The 23,494-nt window shown below is 55.7% G+C and overlaps 1 protein-coding gene across 4 annotated transcripts in view; it reads right to left on the bottom strand.

Annotated features, from left to right (window-relative positions):
- The window catches only part of SH2B2 (SH2B adaptor protein 2), a 37,156-nt gene that overhangs the window by 9,980 nt on the left and 3,682 nt on the right, over positions 1-23,494 (bottom strand). For 3 of the 4 annotated variants that reach the window (XM_017533513.2, XM_017533512.2, XM_017533514.2), the window contains exons 2-4: positions 10,578-11,341; positions 5,004-5,105; positions 2,936-3,027 (exon numbers count right to left, since the gene is read on the bottom strand). In XM_017533513.2, the coding sequence (XP_017389002.1) occupies positions 2,936-3,027; positions 5,004-5,105; positions 10,578-11,341 (958 nt within the window). Of the gene's footprint in view, positions 1-2,935; positions 3,028-5,003; positions 5,106-10,577; positions 11,342-16,103; positions 16,277-23,494 lie in introns of all 4 variants that reach the window. The other variant, XM_037740275.1, reaches the window with a different exon arrangement.

Consider the following 23,494-nt stretch of genomic DNA (forward strand, 5'->3'; position numbering starts at 1 on the left):
AAAAAAAAAAAAAAAAAAAAAGCCAGCCATCGTGGCATGCACCTACAGTCCCAGTTACTTGGGAGGCTGAGGTGGGAGGATTGCTCGAGCCCAGGAGGTTGAGGCTGCAGTGAATTGTGGTCGAACCACTGTACTCCTGCCTGGCCAACAGAGCAAGACCTTACCTCTGAAAAATAAAATAAAATGCCGGGCGCAGTGGCTCACATCTGTAATCCCAGCACTTTGGGAGGCCAAAGCAGGTGGATCAAAGGTCAGGAGATGGAGACCATCCTGGTCAACACAGTGAAACCCCATCTCTACTAAAAATACAAATAATTCGCTGGGCGTGGTGGTGGTTGCCTGTAATCCCAGCCACTCAGGAGGCTGAGACGGGAGACTCACTTGAACTTGGGAGGCAGAGGTTGCAGTGGGCGGAGACCGTGCCACCGCACTCTGGCCTGGGCAACAGAGCAAGATTCCATCTCAAAAAAAAAAAATAAATAAATAAATAAATGTATGCCTTTTCTCTTATTTATCTGCCTTTTACAAACTGATTTTCCACTGAAACTTCAGAAGCCCAAGGGGAAGGCTCTCTCTAGGCCCCTATACCACCAAGTGGGTACAGTCCCCACTGAGGCCCCATGACCCCTGCCCACTATCCCTGAGGGGCGAGGCTCCCCCTGGGATCCCGTGGGAGACCCTCAGAAAGGATGGGAAGGTTTCTCTCCTCATGTGACACAAGGTATATGGGACCCTGCCAGCCCTAAAATTCCACAAAGTGAGGTTTACCTTCACAGGGGCTGGGGAAAGCGTGGGCAGAGCAGATGGTCTGGAGGGCTTTGGAGGAGGAGGGATTACAACCACTTTGTGCTCGGGACCTTAATTGTGTTTCTTTAAATGAAGCTGTTAATTAGAAAGCAGCGGCCCTTCCCCCCGGGGCTTGGCTCACCCCATTAGCGGGCAGAGCTGCTGCCAATTGCTCAGCCTGTCAGGCCGCCTGTCCATCCTACTCCTGGCCTGGCATCTCTCCTGGACAGTGGAGCCAACCTTTCCATTGATTTTCCTGTACACAGCTGACCGTAACTGCCCTCTGCTTGTTACCTGCCATGGCTCCCATTGTCCCTGACCTACCCATTAACTGAGCTCTCATCAAAATCTCCTCCTCACTGGCTACCCCAAAGGCCTTGATATTCCCTGCAAGTCCCAGGTGCTTGTATACTTCCACACCTTTTAAAAGTGGTATTATTTTTTGAGACAGAGTCTTGCTCTGTCACCCAGGCTGGAGCGCAGTGGCACCATCTCGGCTCACTGAAACCTCCCCATCCCAGGTTCAAGTGATTCTCCTGCCTCAGCCTCCTGAGTAGCTGGAATTACAGACATGCACCACCACACCTGGCTAATTTTTGTATTTTTAGTAGAGACGGGTTTCACTATGTTGGCCAGGCTGGTCTCGAACCCCCACCTCAGGTGATCCACCCACCTTAATCTCCGAAAGTGCTGGGACTACAGGTGTGAGTCACCAGGCCTGGCCCCGGCCAAATTTTTATTATTATTATTATTATTATTATTATTATTATTTTTGAGACAGAGTTTCACTCATGTTACCCAGGCTGGAGTGCAATGGCGCCATCTCAGCTCACTGCAACCTCCCCCTCCTGGGTTCAGGCAATTCTCCTGCCTCAGCCTCCTGAGTAGCTGGGATTACAGGCACACACCACCATGCCCAGCTAATTTTTTGTATTTTTAGCAGAGACAGGGTTTCACCATGTTGACCAGGATGGTCTCGATCTCTTGACCGCGTGATCCACCCGCCTCAGCCTCCCAAAGTGCTGGGATTACAGGCTTGAGCCACCGCGCCCGGCCCTTATTATTTTTTAAGAGTTAGGGTCTCACTCTGTTGCCCAGGCTGGAGTGCAGTGGCGCAATCCTAGATCACTGCAGACTCTGACTCCTGGGCTCAAGCGATCCTCCTGCCTCAGCATCCTGAGTAGCTGGGATAACAGATACATGCCACTGTGCCCAGTTCCATTTCCACTCTTTTTGCTGCGCTGTTCTTTCTGCCCTCTCCCATCCTTCTCTGCCTGGCATAGGTCTACTCTTTATTTAAGCCTCAGGTTAAGTGACCATGCCTACCAGCATGCCTTCCCTGAGCCCAGGGCTGGCTTAGGAGCCTCTCCCCAGTTCTTTTTTTTATTTTTTATTTTAAGAGATAGGGTTGGCTGGGTGCAGTGGCTCACGCCTGTAATCCCAGCACTTTAAGAGGTGGGCGAATCACTTGAGGTCTGGGGTTCAAGACCAGCCTGGCCAACATGATGAAACCCCGTCTCTACTAAAAATAAAAAAATTAGCTGGGTGTGGTGGCACGTGTCTGTAATCCCAGCTACTTGGGAGGCTGAGGCAGGAGAATTGCTTGAACCCGGGAGGCGGAAGTTGCAGTGAGCTGAGATTGTGCAGTGGCACACTCTGGCCTGGGCGACAGAGCAGAACCGTCTCAAAAAAAAAATAAAAAAAGAGAGAGGGTCTGGCTATATGTTGCCCAGTCTGGTCTTGAACTTCTGAGCTCAAGCGATCCTCCCAGCTCAGCCTTCCAAAGTGTTGGGATCACAGACGTGCGTCACTGCGCCCGGCACCCAGCCCTTTGGGGACTCATTCCCATCTCTGCCCAACTCCCAGTGCTCTGAGGAGTTGGAAAGTCCTCTGGAAAGGACTTGGTCCAACTCCTTTCCAGGTCCCCAGGCCCTGGGCCCACAGAGCAGGCCCTGCAGAGTCTGCTGGGGTTTGGAGGTGAGGGGGATTTTAAAGCAGGGGTGATCCTCGCTGGCACCAAGCTGAATCGCACTGAATTGCTCATTTCTCAAGCTAAGCTCCTGCCCTGTTAGGAAGCTACTCCTGGTGAAGGCTGGACCAAGGACACACCCAGCCCGTCCACCCATCCTCGGGCCGCTTGGACACTCACCCAGGGTTCACACAGCCCTGGATGTCAGCGACCCACGAGTGCTTCTGCAGAGAGTCGATGGTCTCCAGGATGTACTCAGCTCCATTCTCTACCTGGGAAGGAAAGTGGCCAGGAGACCAGAACACGGTCAGCAGACGGGCTCCGGACCACAGGGCATAGGGCCAGAGTGCTCAAACGGCTCATCCCCCCCTCCCACAGCAGGGTTCAAGGGCATGTGCAGCAGGAAGGACAGTGGGGTCGCCATCGGGCACCACCCAGAACACAGGCCAGGGACCCAGGGGTACAGCCTGTAGCTCACACTCTGCCTCCCTCCCTCCTGGGCCTTCCCACTGGGGATATGTTCTGCCCCACTGACCTCAGCTGCTCCGCCTTGGAGACGCAGCCTCTGAGGAGGCCATGCTGGCGGGGGAGGGATGGGTGATCCAGCATCCCCAGCCCACGGCCTGGCACCCCAGGGATGGGGTTCAAGTTGCGTGGAGAGGCAGGCTGGCCAAGCACACTAAGTTGTAGGGCTGGTGTGTCTGAGTGCCTGGAGTTGTACTAGCATGGCCATGCGCTTGAGATAAGCAGAGTCTGCAGGGGGGGAGGGCAGCGCGACACTCCTGCTGGGGCCAGGCCCAGTGCATAACTCTCCACTCTGCTGGACTCCTCCCAATGGCCCTGTGAGGGAGGGGAGCCATTTCTCCCATTTTACAGACGAGAAGACCAAGGTTCAGAGAGGTCAAAAGCTTGCTCAAAGTCACAAAGCAGTCAGTGGCAGGGCTGGGGCCTGAACCCAGGTCTCTGGGACGCCCAGGCCCCGTGCTGTCAGCTTCTGGTTCTGTGCCTCTGTCAAAATGCAGTTGTGGGGCTGGGCAAGGTGGCTCACGCCTGTAATCCCAGCACTTTGAGAGGTTGAGGCGGGTAGATGTCTTGAGCTCAGGAGTTCGAGACTAGCCTGGGCAACATGGTGAAACCCTGTCTCTACCAAAAATACAGAAATTAGCCAAGCATGGTGGCATGTGCCTTTGGTCCCGGCTACTCAAAAGGCTGAGATGGGAGGATCGCCTGAGCCCGGGAGGCGGAGGTTGTAGTGATCACTCCACTGCACTCCAGCCTGGGTGACAGAGTGAGACCCCATCTCCAAGCAAACAAACAACCAAAAAAGGTCATTGTTGGACTCCTAGGATGACAGAGCTAGGAGGGTTCTCAGAGATTGCTTTTAATGCCTCTCTAAACAGATGGGGAAAGTGAGGCAGGTGAGCCCCTCTGCCTCAGGACTGTCAGCATGATCAGCAGCTGAGAGGGTACCCGGTGGGCGGGGACTGTGTCCCCAGCCCCCAGCCTGGCATGACTCAGGGTCCGGGGTTGGTAAACACTCGCTAAATGAATAAGTGAGTCTGTGACTAAACAAATGGGCATGGGTCAAAACACAAACACAACCAGATGCCTGGAGAAGAGGGTGGGGGCTTCATGCAGGGTGAGTGGGTGGGAACAGGCCTCCCCAGGGCACTGCTTCACCAATACCCTCTGATCCTTTTCGGAGGCCCGGGGACCACAGCCCTGGCAGCCTGGAGCTGTGTCCTCAGAAACCCCTGCAGGCCACCCTGGTGGCAGCGTGGGGCCTGGGAAAAGGATGGGCTGCCCCAGACCCACCAGGGTGCCACCCCGCCCACTCTCGGTGCCTTTGTGCCCTCCGTGGGAGACCAGGCCGCTTCCCACACTGAAGTACCCTGGGATGGGAACATTTGCATAACTGTTGCCGGCTGGCCACCAGTGGGGTGGGTGTGTGCTGGCTCCAGTTGGGGAAGAGAGGGCAGGAAGTGAAACTCATGAGCTTCTCCCAGCCCAGGGGTAAACCGGAGCAAGGGGCCCAGATGTTGGGCAACACCCAGGGAGCTGAGATTCAAGTCTTAGCTGTGTGCTAGCCATCTGTCATAGGGTCTGGGGACCCCCAACAGCAGGGCTCCCTCCCATTGCCATCCTGCCTTAGGCTTCTTCTCCTCAATCCCCTACAGAGCTGTAGCACCTACAGGGGAGGTGGCCTGGGGCAGCCAGAGGATCTTCGGGGTTAGGGGCGAGACCTCACCTTGAGCACAAACGTGTTGTCCTTCTCTGGCATTTCCAGGGGCATGGTGGTGCGGACCTCAATGATGGCCGACAGTGGGATGCTGACCTTGGGCCTGGAGGCCTGGGGGCCAGAAGGACAGTGAGTGGTCCCAGCACTTCCTCACACCCTCTCTACCCCCTCCCTGCTGCCAGGCGTCAGGGCAGCCCTTAAATAGACTTCCACGGTCACGCTGGTACAGAGGTGGCTCGATCCCCATGTCACAGATGGGGAAGTTGAGGAAGGCATTTCTTTGAAACAAAGGACCTTTTCCTGGCTAGGTGTGGTGACTCTTGCCTATAATCCTAACACCTTGGGAGGCCAAGGCAGGAGGATGGCTTGAGTCCAGGAGTTCAAGACCAGCCTGGGCAACAAAGCCAGACCTCATCTTTACTCAAGATGAAGAAGCTCAGCCGGTGTGGTGATGCGTGCCTGTAGTTCCAGCTACTTGAGAGGCTGAGGTGGAAGGATGGCTTGATCTGGGGAGGTGGAGGCTGCAATGAGCTATGACGGCACCACTATATTCCCGCCTGGGTGACTGAGCAAGATCCTGTCTCAAACACAAACAAACAAACAAAATGACCACCTCCCCCTGCAGTCACCCAGCAAGTCCGGGACAGAACCAGATCTGAGAAGCCCTGAGGAGTGAACCCCACCTGGGCTGCCCTCTGCCCAGTGCACCCATGAGATCTGTGGCTTTCATGTTTTCACCTGGACCCGTTGTGAGAAATACATTTAACACTGGGGCCCAGTACACACATACATAGGTAAAAATACATCCGAAACAAAAGTCTCACCAGACGAGAATTACCCTTCCTGCGTGTGACAGGGTGTGATATTTTCTATTCTATTCTAGTTCACTTTTTAAAAAATGCTGGTCTTGACTGGGTGTGGCGGCTCACGCCTGTAATCCCAGCACTTTCAGAGGCGGAGGCAGGCAGATCCCTTGAGGTCAGGAGTTTGAGACTAGCCTGGGCAACATGGTAAAACTCCATCTCTACTAGAAATACAAAAATTAGCCAGGCGTGGTGGTGCTTGCCTGTAGTCCCAGCTACTTGGGAGGCTGAGGTAAGAGAACGACCTGAACCCACGAGGTGGAAGATTCAGTGAGCCGAGATTGGGCCACTGGACCCCAGCCTGGGTGACAGAGTGACAACCTGTCTCAAAAAAATAAAATAGCCTGGCACAGTGGCTCAGGCCTGTAATCCCAGCACTTTGGGTGGTTGAGGCAGGCGGATCATGAGGTCAGTGGTTTGAGACCAGCCTGGCCAACATGGTGAAACCCCGTCTCTACTAAAAATACAAAAATTAGCTGGGCGTGGTGGCAGTCACCTGTAATCCCAGCTACTTGGGAGGCTGAGGCAGGAGAATTGCTTAAACCTGGGTGGTGGAGGGTGCAGTGAGCTGAGATCGTACCCACTGCACTCCAGCCTGGGTGACAGAGCAAGACTCTGTCTTGGAAAAAAAAAATTGAAACAATAAAAAATAAAATCGGCTGGGCGCGGTGGCTCACGCCTGTAATCCAAGCACTTTGGAGGACAAGGCGGGCGGATCACCTGAGTCCGGAGTTCAAGACCAGCCTGACCAACATGGTGAAACCCTGTCTTTATAAAAAAAAAAATAAATAAAATAAAAAATAAAAACGAATAAAAATGGTCTTAAAACCTGGTGGCTTATAAAAAAATAAAAAAAGAAAGAAAAAGAAAAAATGCTGGTCTCGTACTACAGACCAGACGTTCCAGAGAGGGCCCTGGAGCCCCTAACTCAGAACGGGACTTGATGTTTCCCGGAGTGAGTAAAAGGGACCAGTGTTCCCAACAGCTCTGCAGGCAGGGTTGATCCAAGGTGAGCTGGCAGGGCTGTGTGGGACGGCCACTCTGTGCCTGGTCCCACTGACTCTGCCTCAAAGCTCCCTGCAGTAAACCTGAGCCCCCTCCCCCATGCCTCGTCCCCGGGAGCCGGCCTGAGTCTGGGATTTCCAGCAGGGCTCTGTCTCTAGGACAGGACAGGGACTTTCTTAGGAGGAAAAGGAAGGGCCACACATTTGATGGGCAGGCAGACGGGAATTCCAGGAAGCACTGGCCCCTGTCCAGTGGGTGCAGGGCTGGGCTTGGAGCATGAATGGGGCCTGCCTGACCCTGGTGTGTGGCCGTCATGCCGGCCAGCAGGGCCGGGGACAGAGCAGACGGAAGTCTGCTGTGGAGGCCTGGACTGGAAGCTTCAGCAGGGCTCCTGCTGGCCAGAGATGCTGTGGTTCCCCAGCTTGGAATCAGAGGTCCACCTGTCCTGGTCCAGCTTCCTCCCAGCTGCTCCAGCCACAACTCACTGTGCCTACATCCCTGAATGGTCAACTGGCATTACAACTCCAGGCCTTTGCCCACAGAGCTGACACCTCCAGAAGTGCCTGTTCCAGGGTCCTGGCCACTTAGGCAGCCACAGCTTTTCGTCCTTGGGGCCCTAGAACACCCAGCGTTCACTCCACTAGGATTTCTGTTTTTTTTTTTTTGAGATGGAGTCTCCCTCTGTCACCAGGCTGGAGAGTGCAGTGGTACGATCTCGGCTCACTGCAATCTCTGCCTCCCAGGGAGGCGGAGGGGATTCTCCTGCCTCAGCCTCCTGAGTAGCTGAGACTACAGGCGCCCACCACCACACCCAGCTAATTTTTGTATTTTTAGTAGAGACAGGGTTCTGGCATGTTGGCCAAAATGGTCTTGAACTCTTGACCTCAAGTGATCCACCCGCCTTGGCCTCCCAGAGTGCTCGGATGACAGGTGTGAGCCGCCAAGCTTGGCTGACCCCACTAAGATTTGCAAGCCTCCTGAAAATACCAGGTTTCCCAGTGGCTTCCCTGATGGCACGGGGCTGGTGTCATTGCTCCTTGGGTCCCCAGGGCTGGCCTGGCATAGGGCAATGAGGGGACCTAGGTTCAGGGGCTCTTCCTGCAGAGGTGAGGAGGCAGGAAGCCAGAGGCCCGACTCACCACAGCTGGCACCTCAAAGGCTATGTGAGACGGACGTCTAAGGTGCCAGGCCATGGCCCCTGAGCCCGCAGGCCCCGAGATCCTGACTGCTCCAAGGGTGCAGAGGCAGTGGGGGTGTCATTAGGGCCATCCCAGTGGGCTCACTCACCCTGGGAGCTGGCCTCCTGGGACCAGACACATTTGGAAAACTCAACCGAACTCCTACCATGGAAGGAGCTACTCACCCATGGGACTGACTCCTGAATACCCACAAGTGTCCCCACCTTTGCATGATGCAAGGAGGGGAAGGGCCCGGTGACCCCACAGGAACACTGCCCTCTGCCAGCAGCAAAGTCAGCAGCTCCGCCGGGACTAAGGGGCAGCCACCAGCTGCTGCCTCCCCTCCCCCGAGGGTGGCAGACACTGCTATTTACAGAAGGGCAGCTGTGACTGCTACTCAGGGCTGAGGCACTGGAGCCCCGGCCCTCTGTCCCTGCCCTCTGGGTGACCCTGGGTAAGCCCCACCCCACCCGTTACTGGGTCTCGGTCTCCCTGTCGGACAAGGAGTAGAGTCAGGCTTAGGGGTCAAGGATTTCTCCCAGGGAATTAAAGGCAGGAGCCTGGGCAGGAAAAAAGCCCTTGGGAAGTCTAGGGGTGCTGGGACCTGGGGACAAAGCTCTTCAGAGAGTAGGTATGTCCCTGGAAAGTCACTTTTTTAGGACCCATGTGGCTCATGGGCACTGAGCCTTGGGGAGCCCCCACCCCTCCACCTCCAGGAGCCCAGATTCCCCCAGCAGAGTGAGAGATGGAGAGAGAGCTAAGAAACTGAGGGTGACTCAGAGAGCACCCAGGGACAGAGTGGGCCTTGAGGTGGGAGGCAGGTGGGGGCCCTCAATGGTTCCTGGGGGTGCTATCAGCTGCGGCACCAGCAAAACCTCCCCCTGCCCAAACCTCCCAGTGCCCAAGAACCTCCCTCCACATCCCTTTCATTCTTGGGACCACCAGCGTGGCGGGTATCATTACCCCAGGGTTTTTTTTTTTTTTTTTTTTTTTTGTTTTTTTTGAGATAGGGTCTCACTCTGTCACCCAGCCAGGAGGGCAGTGGCGCAATCCTGGCTCACTGACTCCTGGGTTAAAGCGATTCTTCTGCCTCAGCTTCCCAAGTAGCTGAAACCACAGGCGCACGCCACCACGCCCGGCTACATTAGCCCTGTTCTGGCACCCGCCAGCTGTGTGACGTTGGGCAGGTCACTCCCTCTCTGAGCATCTGTTTGTGCCCTCTTCTGTAATCTGGGGACCATGTGCTCACCTTGCTGGGATAGGGTACCTGGAGGATGACAGCGTGTATGTGCAGATGCCCACCAGGCTGAGGTCTGGACATACTGTGGGCTCTCAGAGGGTGGGCACCTTTGTTACAGCTATTCCCACTTTCCAAAGCAGGGGGGCCACCCTGGAGAAGATGTGACACTACCACCAGGGACCTGATGGCTGGTACCTAAGGGGGGAAGAGTCCGTGCACGTCAATGAGCAATAATGTTGGTGATAGCCAGAAAGAAGCCTGGCATCCAGAAAAGAGCCCCTGGGCAGGGGCTGGGCTGGAGCCTGGCAGCTGAGCTGGGGAAGAGCAGAGCCCTGTGGCGTCAGACATGGGCCTCCCGGGGAGCCCTTTGTGAATGTGCTTGGCCTCTCCTGCCTTCATCCCTGCGGGCCTCAGCTCTGGGAGGTGCCAGCTACCCTCGAGCTGCAGGAAAGGAGAGCATGTAGCCAGGCTCTTGAATAACACCAAGAATGGTGCCCTGAGCCGGGCACAGTGGCTCACGCTTGTAATCAATCCCAGCACTTTAGGAGGCCAAGGCTGGGGAGGATCTCTTGAGCTCAGGAGTTCAAGACCAGCTGGGCAACACAGTTAGATCCCATCTTTATGAAAAAAAAAAAAAAAATTGCTGGGAGTGGTGGTGTGTGTGGTCCTAGCTACTCAAGATGCTGAGACAAGAGGGTTGCTTGAGTGTGGGAGGTGGAGGCTGCAGTGAGCCATGATCGCACCACTGCACTCCAGGCCTGTAATCCCAGCACTTTGGGAGGCCAAGGCAGGCGGATCACTTGAGGTCAGGAGTTTGAGTCCAGCCTGGCTAACATGGCGAAACCCTGTCTCTACTAAAAATACAAAGTAGCTGGGCTTGGTGGTATGCACCTATAAATCCCAGCTACTGGGGAGGCTGAGGTTGCAGTGAGCTGAGATTGTGCCACGGCACTGCAGCCTGGGTCTCTCACACACGCAGGCAGACACACACACACACACACACACACACACACACACACACAAATCTCAGAATAAGAGAAAGAAAGAAAAGAAAAAAACAATGACCTAGAACCCTTTGGTGTAGCCAAAAGGTCCTTCTTCACAAAGAACTGGGGTTGAAGGGCTGACTGCTCCAAGGGAGGTGACAGGCCCACCTCCCAGGATCCTGGCACCAAATACTCCACCCTGTCAACCAGATTAGACCACGCAGTCCCCAAAGGCAGTCCCTGGCCCCCTCAGCTGCTACCCAGGTGCCTCCTCTGGTGCCCCCAAGAGGTAGGAGTTACGGGGTGCTCACCTTGGGCGGCACGAAGAACTCCAGGCGGAAGCGTTCCTCGGCCACGGCCCTGCGCAGGAGCAGGCGGCACTTCTGCCACTGCGCCGCGCCCCCGGGACCCGCCGCCGCATCGTCGGCCACCATGAAGCGCAGCGCCCCCTCGCGCTGAATGTCCACCAGCTCCACCTTGGCCGCCAGCGTCCGAGACAGCCGCAGGCGCCGCGTCCACTTGTCACGGGGCTCAGCGGCGGGCTCGGCGGCACGCGGGGCAGCTCCAGCGTCGGGCTCGGGTGAGGCGCGCCGGTGCCACATGTCGCGCACGCCGTCCACCACGCACAGGCTCATGTTGCGCAGCGAGAAGCCCTTGCGGACGCGGGCCTTGATGGCCGCCTGCGTGGACACGTCCTCCGAGCTCCGCGAGTGGCCGTAGTTCGCCGCCTTGAGTGCAGAGGTCTCCGCGGGCTCTGGCTCCATGGCCTCCGCGCGCGCGGTCGCGCCCCGAGACGTCGGCCCGGCCACTAGCACGCGGCGCACCTCCTCGCCGAAGACGTCCAGGAAGTTGGCGGCGAAGTGGCGGGAGAACGAGGCGCCGGCGTCGGGCGTGTCGTAGGCTGGGTTGTCCCGCAGGAAGCGGCAGAACTTGTGCGCAAAGTCCACGGCGGCCGCCTGCGCGTGCAGCTCGCAGAACTGCCGCCAGTCCGGGACCGGGACCGGGACCGGGGCGGCTGCGGCGGGGCCGGGGGCGGCACCATTCATGGCTTCCGTCCCATCGCAGCCACCTGTGGCTGCGGACGAGAAGAGCGCACTTTGACTTTCAGGCCTGTGATCAGTACGTCCACCTGTCCCCTCCTTCCAGCTCCCGCAGGACTCCCCGGGGCTGTGAGTGGGGGTGGGGGTGGGGTGGGGTGTGTGTGTGTGTGTGTGTGTGTGTGTGTGTGTTGGGGTACTACAGCATGCAGCGTTTCCGTGTGTGTGTGTGTGTGTGTGTGTGTTGGGGTACTACAGCAGGCAGCGTTTCCAAGCAGCATGGATGTGTGCAAAGAAAAAGAAAAAGTGGGGCCGGTGCGTGGCTGACACCTGTAATCCCAGCACTTTGGGAGGCCAAGGTGGATGGATCACCTGAGGCTGGGAGTTAGAGACCAGCCTGGCCAACATGGTGAAACCCCATCTCTCCTAAAAATAGAAAAATTAGCCGAGTGTGGTGGTGCACGCTGTAATTCCAGCCACTCTGAAGGCTGAGGCAGGAGAATCACTTGAGCCCAGGAGGCAGAAGTTGCATTGAGCTGAGATTGCGCCACTGTACTCCAGCCTAGGCAACCATAAGCCTCTGTCTCAAAAAAAAAAAAAAAAAAAAAAAAAAAAAAAAGAGAGAGAAAGACAACTGGGGAGGCGGGAGGGGTGTCCGCAGAAGGGGCGGTCCTGCATCATTCTCTCCCCAAACAGCAGTCTCAGAGAACTTCAGGGTCATTCCTGGGGCTGGCAGAAGAGGCTGGGATGACAGATGCTTTCAAGTGGGTTCCCCATGAGCCTCTGGTGACCTCACTTCCTCAGGGACCTCTTCTGAGGTTCCACAAAGCTGGGCAGAAAGGAAGAAGTCACATGGAATCCCGTTGGCTGGACCTTTGAAATATACCGAGAACCAACTCCTTCCTAGAGGTCCAGGCTGCCGTCCCCGGATTCACATAAATTTTTCCTGCATGTAGTACTCCAGCAGCTTCTTCATGATCCCTGGGTTCCTGATCTCACTCCCTCTAAAGTCTGTCTTGCCTGGGCGAGGTGGCTCACACCTGTCTGTAATCCCAGCACTTTGGGAGGCTGAGGCAGGTGGATCAGGAGTTTGAAACCAGCCTGGTCAAGATGGTGAAACCCTGTCTCTACTAAAAATACATAAACTAGCTGGGCATGGTGGCAGGTGCCTGTAATTCCAGATGCTTGGAAGGCTGAGGCAGGAGAATCGCTTGAACCGGGAAGTGGAGGCTGCAGTGAGCCGAGATCATGCCACTGCACTCTAGCTTGGGCAACAGAGCAAGACCCTGTCTCAAAAAAAAAAAAAAAAAAAAATTCTGTTCTCCTCGGAGCCCAGTCATTTCCAGAACTCAGGACTGCCATATGCAGTGGTGCATGCCTATAATCCCAGCACTTTGGGAACCTAAGGGTGGAGGATTACTTGAAGCCAGAAGTTCAAGACCAGCCTGTGCAACATAGCGAGACTCTATCTCTAGAAAAAGTAATAATAAAAAAATTATTGAGGCCAGGCGCCGTGGCTCACAGCTGTAATCCTAGCACTTTGGGAGGCCAAGGCTGGTGGATCACGAGGTCAGGAGTTCAAAACCAGTCTAGCCAAGATGGTGAACCCCGTCTCTACTAAAAATACAAAAATTAGCCAGGCATGGTGGCAGGTGCCTGTAATCCCAGCTACTCGGGAGGCTGAGGCAGAGAATTGCTTGAAACTGGGAGGTGGAGGTTGCAGTGAGCCAAGATCACACCACTGCTCTCCTCCAGCCTGGGCAACAGGGCGAGACTCCGTCTCAAAAAAAAAAAAAAATCATCTTGGCTGGGGACATTGGCTTACACCTGTAATCCCAGCACTTTGGGAGGCTGAGGTTGGCAGAGTGTTTGAGCTCAGGAATTCAAGACTAGCCTGGGCAACACGGCCAAACCCTGTCTTTACAGAAAAAAAAAAATACAAAAAATGAGCTGGGCATGGTAGTGCACACCTGTAGTCCCAGCTACTCGGAAGTATCACCTGAGCCTGGGAGGGTGAGGCTACTGTGAGCCATGATGTCACCACTGTACTCCAGCCTGGGCAACAGAGCAAGACTCTCTCTCAAAACAAACAAACAAACAAAAAACCCAAAACAATCCGGATGTGGTGGCATCCCTATGGTCCTAGCTACTCAGGAGACTGAGGTGGGAGAATTGCTTAAGCCCATGAGTTGGAGGCTGCAGTGAACTATGATCATGCCGCTACACTCCAGCCTGGTGATACAGATCCTGACTCAAAAACCAAACCGAAACAAAAAACCCCAAACCCAAAACATGAGACAGATCAAGTCCCTCCTCCACACACAATCCCCCAATGGTTCCTACTGAGTAGAAGCCAAAGCTCTATCTGCAGCCCCTAGGGCCTGAGATGATCTGCCTCAGTTTACCCCTCTGGGCATATCTGCTGCCACTGTTCCCTGGCTGTACCTGCCTCCCTGCCCTCCCAGAAGCACAGCAGCCATATTCCTACCCCAGGGCCTTTGCACGCACCTGGAATGTTCTTTCCTCCACAATCCCTCACCTCCTTCGGGTTTCTACTCAACGATCAGCTTGGCCCATAGCCTTCCCTAACCGCTCTTGAGAGTGACAAATGCCTCTGATGACAATCTCCCTCTGATGCGCGCCGTGCACTCTATTCCACCATCATCCTGACTGCTGGCTGACATGTCGTGTATTCAGTTGCTTGGTTGTGTGTCCCCCTCCGCCCCCTTCCCCCGAGAATGCCAGTTTCACAAGACGGATTTTGCCAGCCCTAGAAGCGGCCATGTCCTCTGTGCTGGGCATATGGCAGGCACTTGGGAAACACTGACTGAATGAACACATGAATGTGTTTGCCACACCGGGCGTGTCACAGCTGTCACTGCCTAAGCCCTGACACTGGGCCTGAGGACAAACTGCTTGTTAGTGACGAGACAGATCTAGGGTTCTCACCCAGGTCTGCAGTGACTCCAGGACTTGAGGTGCCTCCTCCTTGTGTGGATCAAATACAGTAGTTCCCTCTTGTCCAAGGGGGTATGTCACAAGATCCCTAGCAGATGCTTGAAACTGTGGCTAGTACTGAACCTATGTCACTGTTCTTGCCTGGCTGGGTGTGTGTGTGTGTGTGTGTGTTTGTGTGTGTGTGTGTGCGCACGTGCGCATACATAGAGACAAGATCTCACTCTGTTGACGAGGCTGGTCTCTAACTCCTGGGCTCAAGCAATCCTCTGGCCTCGGCCTCCCAAAGTGCTGAAATTATAGGCATGAGCCACTTGCACCTGGCCCACTACGGTTTTTGGATCTAATAACCGACACAGCTCCTAAGTGATGAGCGGGTCACAGCCACAGCGCTGCCAGACAAAGAGATGATTTACATCCCAGGTGAACGGCCGGACGGTGTGAGATTTCATCCTGCCACTCACAATGGCCTGCAATTTACATTTTTATTCGTATGTCTACTTCTGGGACTTTCTATTTAATATTTTCAGATCTCTGTTGACCACAGGTATCTGAAACCTTGAAAAGCAAAGCTGTGGATAAGAACTAAGGTTTTTTTCTTTTCTTTGAGACAGAGTCTCTTGGTGTCTCCCAGGCTGGAGTGCAGTGGTGAGATCATAGTTCACTGCAGCTTCCAACTCCTGGGCACAAGCGATCCTCCTGCCTCAGCCTTCTGATAGCTAGAACTACAGGGGAGAGCTACCAGGCCTAGCTAAGCAAACCAAGATTTTATACTGACACTGAAGGACCTGCTTCTTTCCATCACAACGGCCTGGACGCTTCTATTTACATTCCCACGTTCTGGAATATGGGTCCCCCCAGAATCCCCATTCAAATTCGATTTTGAAGATGCCCCAGTCCAGGAATCCCAGCTGTCTCCTCACCCCAGCTTCATCCTCTTATTCCCAGGCCCCTCCGTCCTTCAGTCCTTCACTGCTCTGGATGGCTGAACTGTGTGGCTTGGGGCCAGCAGATCACCTGGAGGCCTTGCCATTGCCCTTGAGGGCACAGGTCCAATCTGCTGTGTGCACACAGCCCTTATTCAAGCCAGGGGGAAAATTACCAATACTGATGAAGTGGGGTGATGTAGTAAGTGCCCTGGGAAGTCCCTGTCTGAGGAGCCAGCCCAGTGTTGGGGGACATGGGACCATCCTTCCGAGGAATGGAGTTAGAGGGTCTTGCCCTCGCCTGTCCTCCCAGGATCCCCACAGTTCCTGGATGCCCCTCCCTCGCAGCTCCTGGGATCACCATCTCATCTCTCCTCGGGGATCCCAACCCTGTAATTAAATGCCAGGTAAAAATAGCTGCCCCACTTCTGTGAGATCATCTGCAAGGCCTCTGGGCCATAGGGCACCATGGGAATTCCCTCTCTCCTTGGGGCAAGCTCAGCCATCAACCTGCAGACAATAACCAGGGAACAGCCCCAGGGACGGAACAGGACTCCCTGCTGAGCCCACTTAGCTTCAAGGACAGGTTTCCAAACCAGCGGTCTCCTAGGAGATCCTGCCTTGGTACTGGGGGAGGGGAGGGGAGTAGGGATAGGGAATAGGGAGTTTGGTTTCCTCCAAGAGGTGGTTATTGCGTTGGGCTTCATGAGTGCAAAGAAAATAAAGAGGGAGCTGGGGGCCTGTGCAATGACTTGGAGGCAGGACTTATCAGGACACTGGCGGCTGGGTAGTGGTGGTGGTGTTTAGATCTCATGAAGGCGGGGGAGAGGATGGGGACTGAGGCCCCCACGAGCCTTGCTCATGCCTGATCTTTTCCCTGGCCCATGTTTCCTCCTTTTTCCCCCTAATTCCTACTCACCCTTCAGTAATTAATCCAGACACCACTTCTTCCAGGAAGCCTTCCCTGATACCCCTCCTTTCTCCTCCGCTCAGGCCAGCACAAGTGTCTCCTCTGAGCTCCCACAGCCTCCTCCTGCCTGTCTCTCTTGCATGGTGCCAGTTATAGGGTTCTCCAAGTGTCTGTTCTCATGGCTGTCTCCCCAGTTGACACAGAGAGTCCACAGGGACAAAAGGAAGACCTGAGTCATATTCCAGGCTCCTGCAACTTGCTTCTTCCCTGAGGGTGGAGGTGGGAACATACCTGCCACTACCACCGCCAGCCAGTGGCCGGTCCAGGCCCAGGCCTTGACCTGCGGGGATGGCATTTCCTGGGGCGGGGGTGGGGCTGCAGCTGAGCCCATGAAACCCAGTCCCTGAGCTCCAAGCCCATCCATTTATCTGGTAGGCTAGTGCTCCTGACGGTGGCCACCTCTCTCTTTACCATTGGGATCCCCGGGGGACTCAGAGCTGGTGACCCGGCAGCCTGGGAAGGGTAGGTGTGAGGTCCCTGATTGAGATGATTACACACCCACGTGGGGCAGGCAATGGCAGGCAGGAAGTCAGCCCAGGGCCGAGTTCTCAGACATCAATCCATCCCTGTCACCCCCGGCTCTTCCTGCTGGCTGGAGGAACCCTTGATAGGGAGAAGGCACAGAGATGGGGAACAGGGCCCCGGGGGAGGCTCTCGCAGGTGAGGCCCAGGTAGCCCTCACTGGAGTGGGAGTGGAACTTACAGAGGAATCTTCCAAGGGCATGGCAGGTGTGGCCAGCCAGGCCCTAAACAGGGACTGCCCTGGGAGGCTGGGACTGCCTTGACCTCCCCTCCCCAACCCTGCAGGCCTGCCAGGAGCCTGTGGGCCTGATGCCGGGCACAGCAGCCCTCAGTAGGACCAGCCCTGGATCCACAGGGGAGGCAGGTTGAGTAGCTAGAAGGAAAAGTCTCCAAGCCACAGTGCCAGCAGGGAGGGCCCCACCTGGCTACAGATGGAGAGAGTGAGGCTGGACCTGGTTCTCTGGAGAGGGGAGGCTGCAGGCCACAGGGAAGGGGGCCTGGCTGTGGCAGGGGCAGGAGTGCGCTGTCCCCGCCTGCCCCTGGGACCAGAACTGGGGGGAGGAGGCCATGTGTAGAGAGCTTGGCTGACCCGGGTTCAAAGCATGAGCCCTTGGCTCCCTAAGTGAGTGACGCTGACCACACTCCTGACCTCTGAGCCCCCCTCCTCACTTTCTGTCCACTCAGTGGAAAGATGGGGCGGGAGGTGGTGTCTGCAATGTTACAACACACGTGCAGTCACGGGCAGGGCGCGAGCTCCCCTAACTTCTGGGTACGGCCAAGGTAGGTGTTTCAAGCCCTCTCTAGGAACTTTGCTCTTCCCACTTTTCATCATCTCCCCTGCCTTTAGACCTCTTCTGGCTGGATGCAGTGGCTCACGCCTGTCATCCCAGCACTTTGGGAGGCTAAGGTGGGTAGATCACTTGAGCTCAGGAGTTTAGCAGCCTGAGCAACATGGTGAAACCCTGTCTCTACTAAAAGTACAAAAATTAGCCAGGCGTGGTGGCACATGCATGTAGGCCCAGTTACCTGGGGGACTGAGGCAGGAGATTGGTTTAACCCAGGAAGTTGAGGCTGCAGTGAGCCGACACTGCACGCCTGCACTGCAGCCTGGGCAAGAGAATGAGACCCCATCTCAAAAACCAACCAAAACAAAACCTCTTCTCCCAGGAAACCTTTGCCCTGTACCCTTCTCGCTCTCCATGACCCTGTGACCTTTAACTCTCTTGGTGGTCAGCCCTCCTCCGCGATTCCAGGGTGCCAGAAAAAACCAGCTGTGTTGGTGTGGGGCAGTGCTGGCCTGGGCTCTGTCCTGGGCCAGGCCCTGTGTCTCTTGGGGCCTCAGCTTCCCTACCAGTAAAATGGGGTGCTGGACCTGTGTGTGGCCTCTAGGGCCCCCCGATTCGGACGCAGACATGATGACCTTGGACACTGAAGACTGGGCTGTCATTCCATTAAGACCAGGGACAGGGAGGGATTGCCTCTCCCCCTCACATCCTGCTTCTCTGAGGATTGGCGCTGGAGACAAAGAAGCCCACCCAGGTCCCCCTACAGTGCTGGGCCTCCTCGGAGCACTGGGCGGTTAGACCACCCTCCCCCAACCCATCACAGCCCCCACCTCTGGTTTTCCTACGCTCAGCTGGACTGCCTGGCTTCTCCTCCTGAAAAAATGTTTTTTTTGTTCCCATCTTGGATGGGATGGGGGCTTCAGAGGGGTTTTTGGTGGCGGGGTATGGAGCAAGGAGGGCCGGGAAAGTCTAATGGAGTCCCTGTTCATCGCCTTTCTAAACCACCGCCTCCCCTAACCCCACGACCCGCAACCCAGACAAGAGACCCCCGCCCCCAACTCGGCTAGACAGTCGGTCCAGCCGGCATGGGGGAGGGGCAGTGGCTTTGCGGTGGTAAAAATAGCGCTGACAATTGGAGGACAAAAAAAAAAAAACAAAAACAAACAAACAAAAAAAAAAAAAAAAAGGAAAAGAAAGTAGAGGCTGGGTAACATGAGTGACTTTTTTAAAAAAAAAAAACAAAAACAAACAAACAAAAAAAAAAACGTGGCTTCAGACCCCGCCTGCGCAGCAGTTCTGGACCCCAAGGCCGGGTCATTCCTTAAAATATTGATGAGTCGGACTCGCCACCCCCGCTAATGGGCCGGCGACCAATCGATGCGCGGCGTAGTGGGCGGTGGCCCTGGGGGCGGGGAGAGCCAGCAGCCCCGCCCACGTCCAGCTGGCGACCCCATCCCCTCCCCAGCACCATCCCAGCCACAGGAGGCCAGGAGCCCCGGGGAGAGGAGGGATGGTCAGTGGTCCCACCGCGCAAACTAGCTATGCAGCACCCCAAAAAGCTGCACCCCACTGCCAAGAGCCCCCGTTCCTCCTGCACCTCACTTAGCTCCGTCCTTGGAGCAGCACTCACAAAACCAAGTACATGAAACGGGAGAGGCTCCTCCCTTATGTCCTGGGGTGGGCAGTGCCGCCTATCCCGCCATGAACCATTCAAGATGGGGAAACTGAGGCCTCTTTTTTAAGATAAAGTCTCACTCTGTGGCCCAGGCTGGGGTGCAGTGGTGCAATCATAGCTCACTGCAGCCTTGAACTCCTGGGGCCAAGCAATTCTCTTGCCTCAGCCCCCAAGTAGCTGGGACTACAGGCACATGACCCCATGGCCAGGTTATTCTTTCTTTATTTTGAGACAGAGTCTGGCTCTGTTGCTGAAGCTGGAGTGCAATGGCAGGATCTTGGCTCACTGCAACTTCTACCTCCCAGGTTCAAGCAATTCTCCTGCCTTAGCCTCCTGAGTAGCTGGGACCAAGCCTAGAGAATTTTTGTATTTTTTGTAGAGACAGGGTTTCACCATGTTGGCCAGGCTGGTATCAAACTACCGACCTCAGCTGATCCGCCGGCCTCAGCCTCCCAAAGTGCTTGGATAACAGGCGTGAGCCTCTGCACCCAGCCCCAGGTCATTTTTTGATATTTTGGTAGAGATGGGGTCTCACTATGTTGCCCAGGCTGGTCTTGAACTCTTGGTGCAGCCTCTTCTTGGGGTACTTCCCTGCCTGACATAAGAGACAAGGCCTCACTCCGGTCACCTCCACCACCCTCAGAAAAGCTGCCCAGCCACGCCTACTTATGTACCCTTAGGGGTCCTCAGATCTTAGCAGCACTGGCCTGTCCCACACAGCCTCGCTCTGGACAACAAAGGCTCCTTCAATCCTGCTGTTCCTCAAGCGCCCTGCTGGCCTCGGTGGGGCAGTCCCCTCCACCCCTACAGCCTGCTTTCTGCACCCCTCCCTGGGCAGGACACAGACGATCTCTGGGCAGGCCATCCCTCTGGCCTGGAGTGACTCCCACCCGCTGACCAGGTATGAGCCTTTCTCTCCCCTGCAGATTCAAGAACAGAGCACACAGCGCAGTCTCTGCTTGGCCGCTGAATACGTGGGTGTTTCAAGTCCGTCTTACTCCTCACCTCCCCAGAGACTGCATCCCCGCAAGGTAGGCCCTGAACCAGGGCCTCCTGCCAGAGCGAGGATGTGGCTGGAATTCCCCCCCTCCCCTCCCAGAGTATCTGCACTCACCCCACCACCCTGGCAGAAGGCAAAGTAGGCATGGTTTCTGGTCTGAACACTCTTGAACTTGCTGTGACTTTGCTGCAGAGTGGGTGGGTGGGGCCTTCTGACTGGCGATGGGGCCAGGTGTGGATTAAGAGCTGTATACCTCTGTATGAGTGAGTAGGTACTAAGGAGTCTTGGCTGTTCTGAGCATTAGTTTCCCTAGCTGCTCTTCCCTGTAGATAACTTTCTAGTCCAAGGCCTGCCCTGAGCAATGTCGCCTGGAGGCAGCTGTTACAACAGTCCTGTGCCCAGGACAACCCCAGGCCTGTCACACAACACTCTGCCTTTGCCACCATCGTGGAAGGATGGGATCCCTTCTGCTGGGCCCCTTCTGCTTTTGCAGACACCCCAAGCTTGACAAGCCCTGCCGGCCTGCAGACCCTCAGTCCTAGAGATTCCCACAGTTGCATCTGACAGTTGCTCCCCAGCAAAGGGAGCCCCACTGCCTGGGCGCCTCCCTATGGCCACTTCTGGTGTTAAAAGTCTGAGATCTGGAGCTAGACTGTCTGGGTTTGAATCCCAGCTCTCCTGCTGCCTGGCTGCATGACCCCTTGGACTCTGGAGCCTCAGTTTCCCCATCTGTTAAGATGGAGGTGAGAGCAGTGCTAACCACATGGGGCTGTCATGATGATTAAATAAACAGTTTGTTTAAAAATCACAGCTCTGGCTGGGCATGGTGGCTCACGCCTGTAATCCCAGGGAGGGATTTGAGAGGCCAAGGTGGGTGGATCACGAGGTCAAGAGATCGAGACCATCCTGGTCAACATGGTGAAACCTCGTCTCTACTAAAAATACAAAAATTAGGCTGGCAGAGTGGCAAACACCTATAATCCCAGCTACTCAGGAGGCTGAGGTAGGAGAATCACCAGGAGGCAGAGGTTGCAGTGAACCGAGATCTCCAGCCCCAGTAACAGAGCAAGACTGTGTCTCAAAAAAAAAAAAAAAAAAAAAAAAAAAAAAAAAAAAAAAAAAAAAAAAAAAAAAAAAAAAAAAAAAAAAAAAAAATCACAACTCTATCCATTTGCCCCAGCTGCTTGCGGCAGACGGCTGCAGAGGTACCCATCACCCCAGCACATACGCCCACCTCCAGCATGACCAGCGTCAGCATTCTACAGCCCACACCTCAGGGGCCATACCCCTGTCAAAATCCTTCTCCCCTCACATCTTTCCTGTAAGAAAGAGATGTTTCTCCATTGTAGAGACGAAGAAACGGGGTTCTGGGGAGGGAGGTGACTAGCCCGCCACACACTGGCCACCACATAGTGGTGGGCCTGCTGTGTGTCAGACGCCAGGCAGGAGGGTCCAGGGCCACAGAATGCGTAAGAGGGGAGGCCGGGTGCAGTGGCTCACGCCTGTCATCCCAGCGCTTTGGGAGGCCAAGGAGGGTGGATCACTTGAGGTCAGGAGTTTGAGACCAGCCTGGCCAACACGGTGAACCCACGCCTCTACTAAAAATACAAAAATTAGCTGGGCATGGTGGTGCAAGGCTGTAATCCCAGCTACTCAGGAGGCTAAGGCAGGAGAATCGCTTGAACCCCAGAGGCAGAGGTTGCAGCGCACCATTGCACTCCAGCCTGGGTGACAGAGCAAGACTCTCTCAACCACAAACAAACAAACAAACAAACAAAAAGAGGGGTATGGAGCCAAGTTCCAGGTTGGTCCCTTTCTGAGACCTCTTTCTAGTGATCTCCCCTTACAAGGGCAGAGTGAGAGGACCCAGTCCCTGTTTCGGGAAAGGAGATGCCGGCCTTTAGATGGGGCACTCTGAGAGGCTGTGGGTGGGTAGGGGAATTCACAGATGGGCTCCTCAGGAAGTGGGGGTCAGATGAGCATGGAGTGGGGGCCAGGACAACAAGCTAAGCTAGGCCCTGGGGGCTCAAGAGGCAGACCCAATCTCCTTCAGGAGTGCCCAGTGCTGGACAGTTCCTGGATGGGCTCTGCAGGTGGAGAGCAGGCTGGGCTGGTTCCAGCTGCACTGGCCCTGCTCACTCCCACCACCCCACCCTGCCTCTCTGGGGTTGCAGAGCAGAGGTCCCTCACTTCTCCAGCCTTGGCATGAGATGCTCAGCCCCTTCCACTCCCCTGGTGTCATAAGCCTTACGTGGGTCCTGGCCCAGTCCCCTAAACCTGCAGGATCCCCCTTTAGTCCCCACCAACTCATCCCATCGAGCTGCCTTCTGGCTTTTCCAGGACACACATACCAATGCCTCCTGAGACGTCGGGTGGCACCCCTAAGGTCTGAGCATCCCCGAACTCCGGGGGCTGCAGGTGTGAATGAAGCTTCCCCAGGCCTTTCTCTGGGCTCAACTCCCAGCCTGGCTGATCACCAGGTACCTCAAACTCACCACATCCAAGTTCTAACACATCCTCTTCCTCCAACTCCTGCTTGTCCTCTGCACGGAGCCTAACCACACAGTCGGGCACTACCCCACCTACTTCCCGTGTTCTCCCCAATAGCAGGCAGGCCTCTGAGCCCACGGAGGCCTTGGGCATGCCCCTTGATCCTGGCCCCACCTCCCCCCTTGCCCTGTGCCCCTCCACCATGCCACATGGCTGTGGCCCGTCTCTTCCACCAGACCATGAGCTCCTGGCTGGCTGTCCTCCCCGCCCCCCCAGGTGGGCGCTATCCTCAGATGGGCCGGAAGTACGGGGCCCAAACCCTGCTTCACCCAGAGGAACCAAAAGGTGCTTCACACCCACATAGTGATGCTCAGCCTTGCTCTGCCCAAACAGGTGTGGGCTGTGACCTCGTGTTGAGGGGTCACACCTGCTATCCCCCTAGACAGAGCACAGCAATAAAACAACACCCAGCCTGGTGAGCAGGGAAGAGAAACCTCCCCAGGCCCCAGAGCTCTGACCCGCACCCTGGCCTCACTTGGACAGTGAGAAAGAGCGGCAGGCCTCTACACTCGACCCTAGCCCCACGAAGACAACCGCCAGCAGGCCTGACGTCCCTAAACCCCCAATTCCCTGCAACCCAGGCTGGGTAGACAAGACAAGAAGTGCCAGGCTGTTGTCAGAGAGGAGTGGCTGGGAGGCCTGGTTTGCTGGCTGCGGGACTTCAGGCCGGTCATTTCCCCTCCCTAACAGCACTAGGGTTGTTGTGAAGACGACATGAACAGCAACCCTGACGCCCTTAGCTTGGCACAAGTAAGTTCGAAAGAGCTCAGTCCTGAGAAGCCCAGGATCACCTGGGTGGAGACCCCAC

This window comes from Cebus imitator, unplaced genomic scaffold (genome assembly GCF_001604975.1).
Source record: "Cebus imitator isolate Cc_AM_T3 unplaced genomic scaffold, Cebus_imitator-1.0 Scaffold82, whole genome shotgun sequence".
Classification (NCBI taxonomy): domain Eukaryota; kingdom Metazoa; phylum Chordata; class Mammalia; order Primates; family Cebidae; genus Cebus; species Cebus imitator.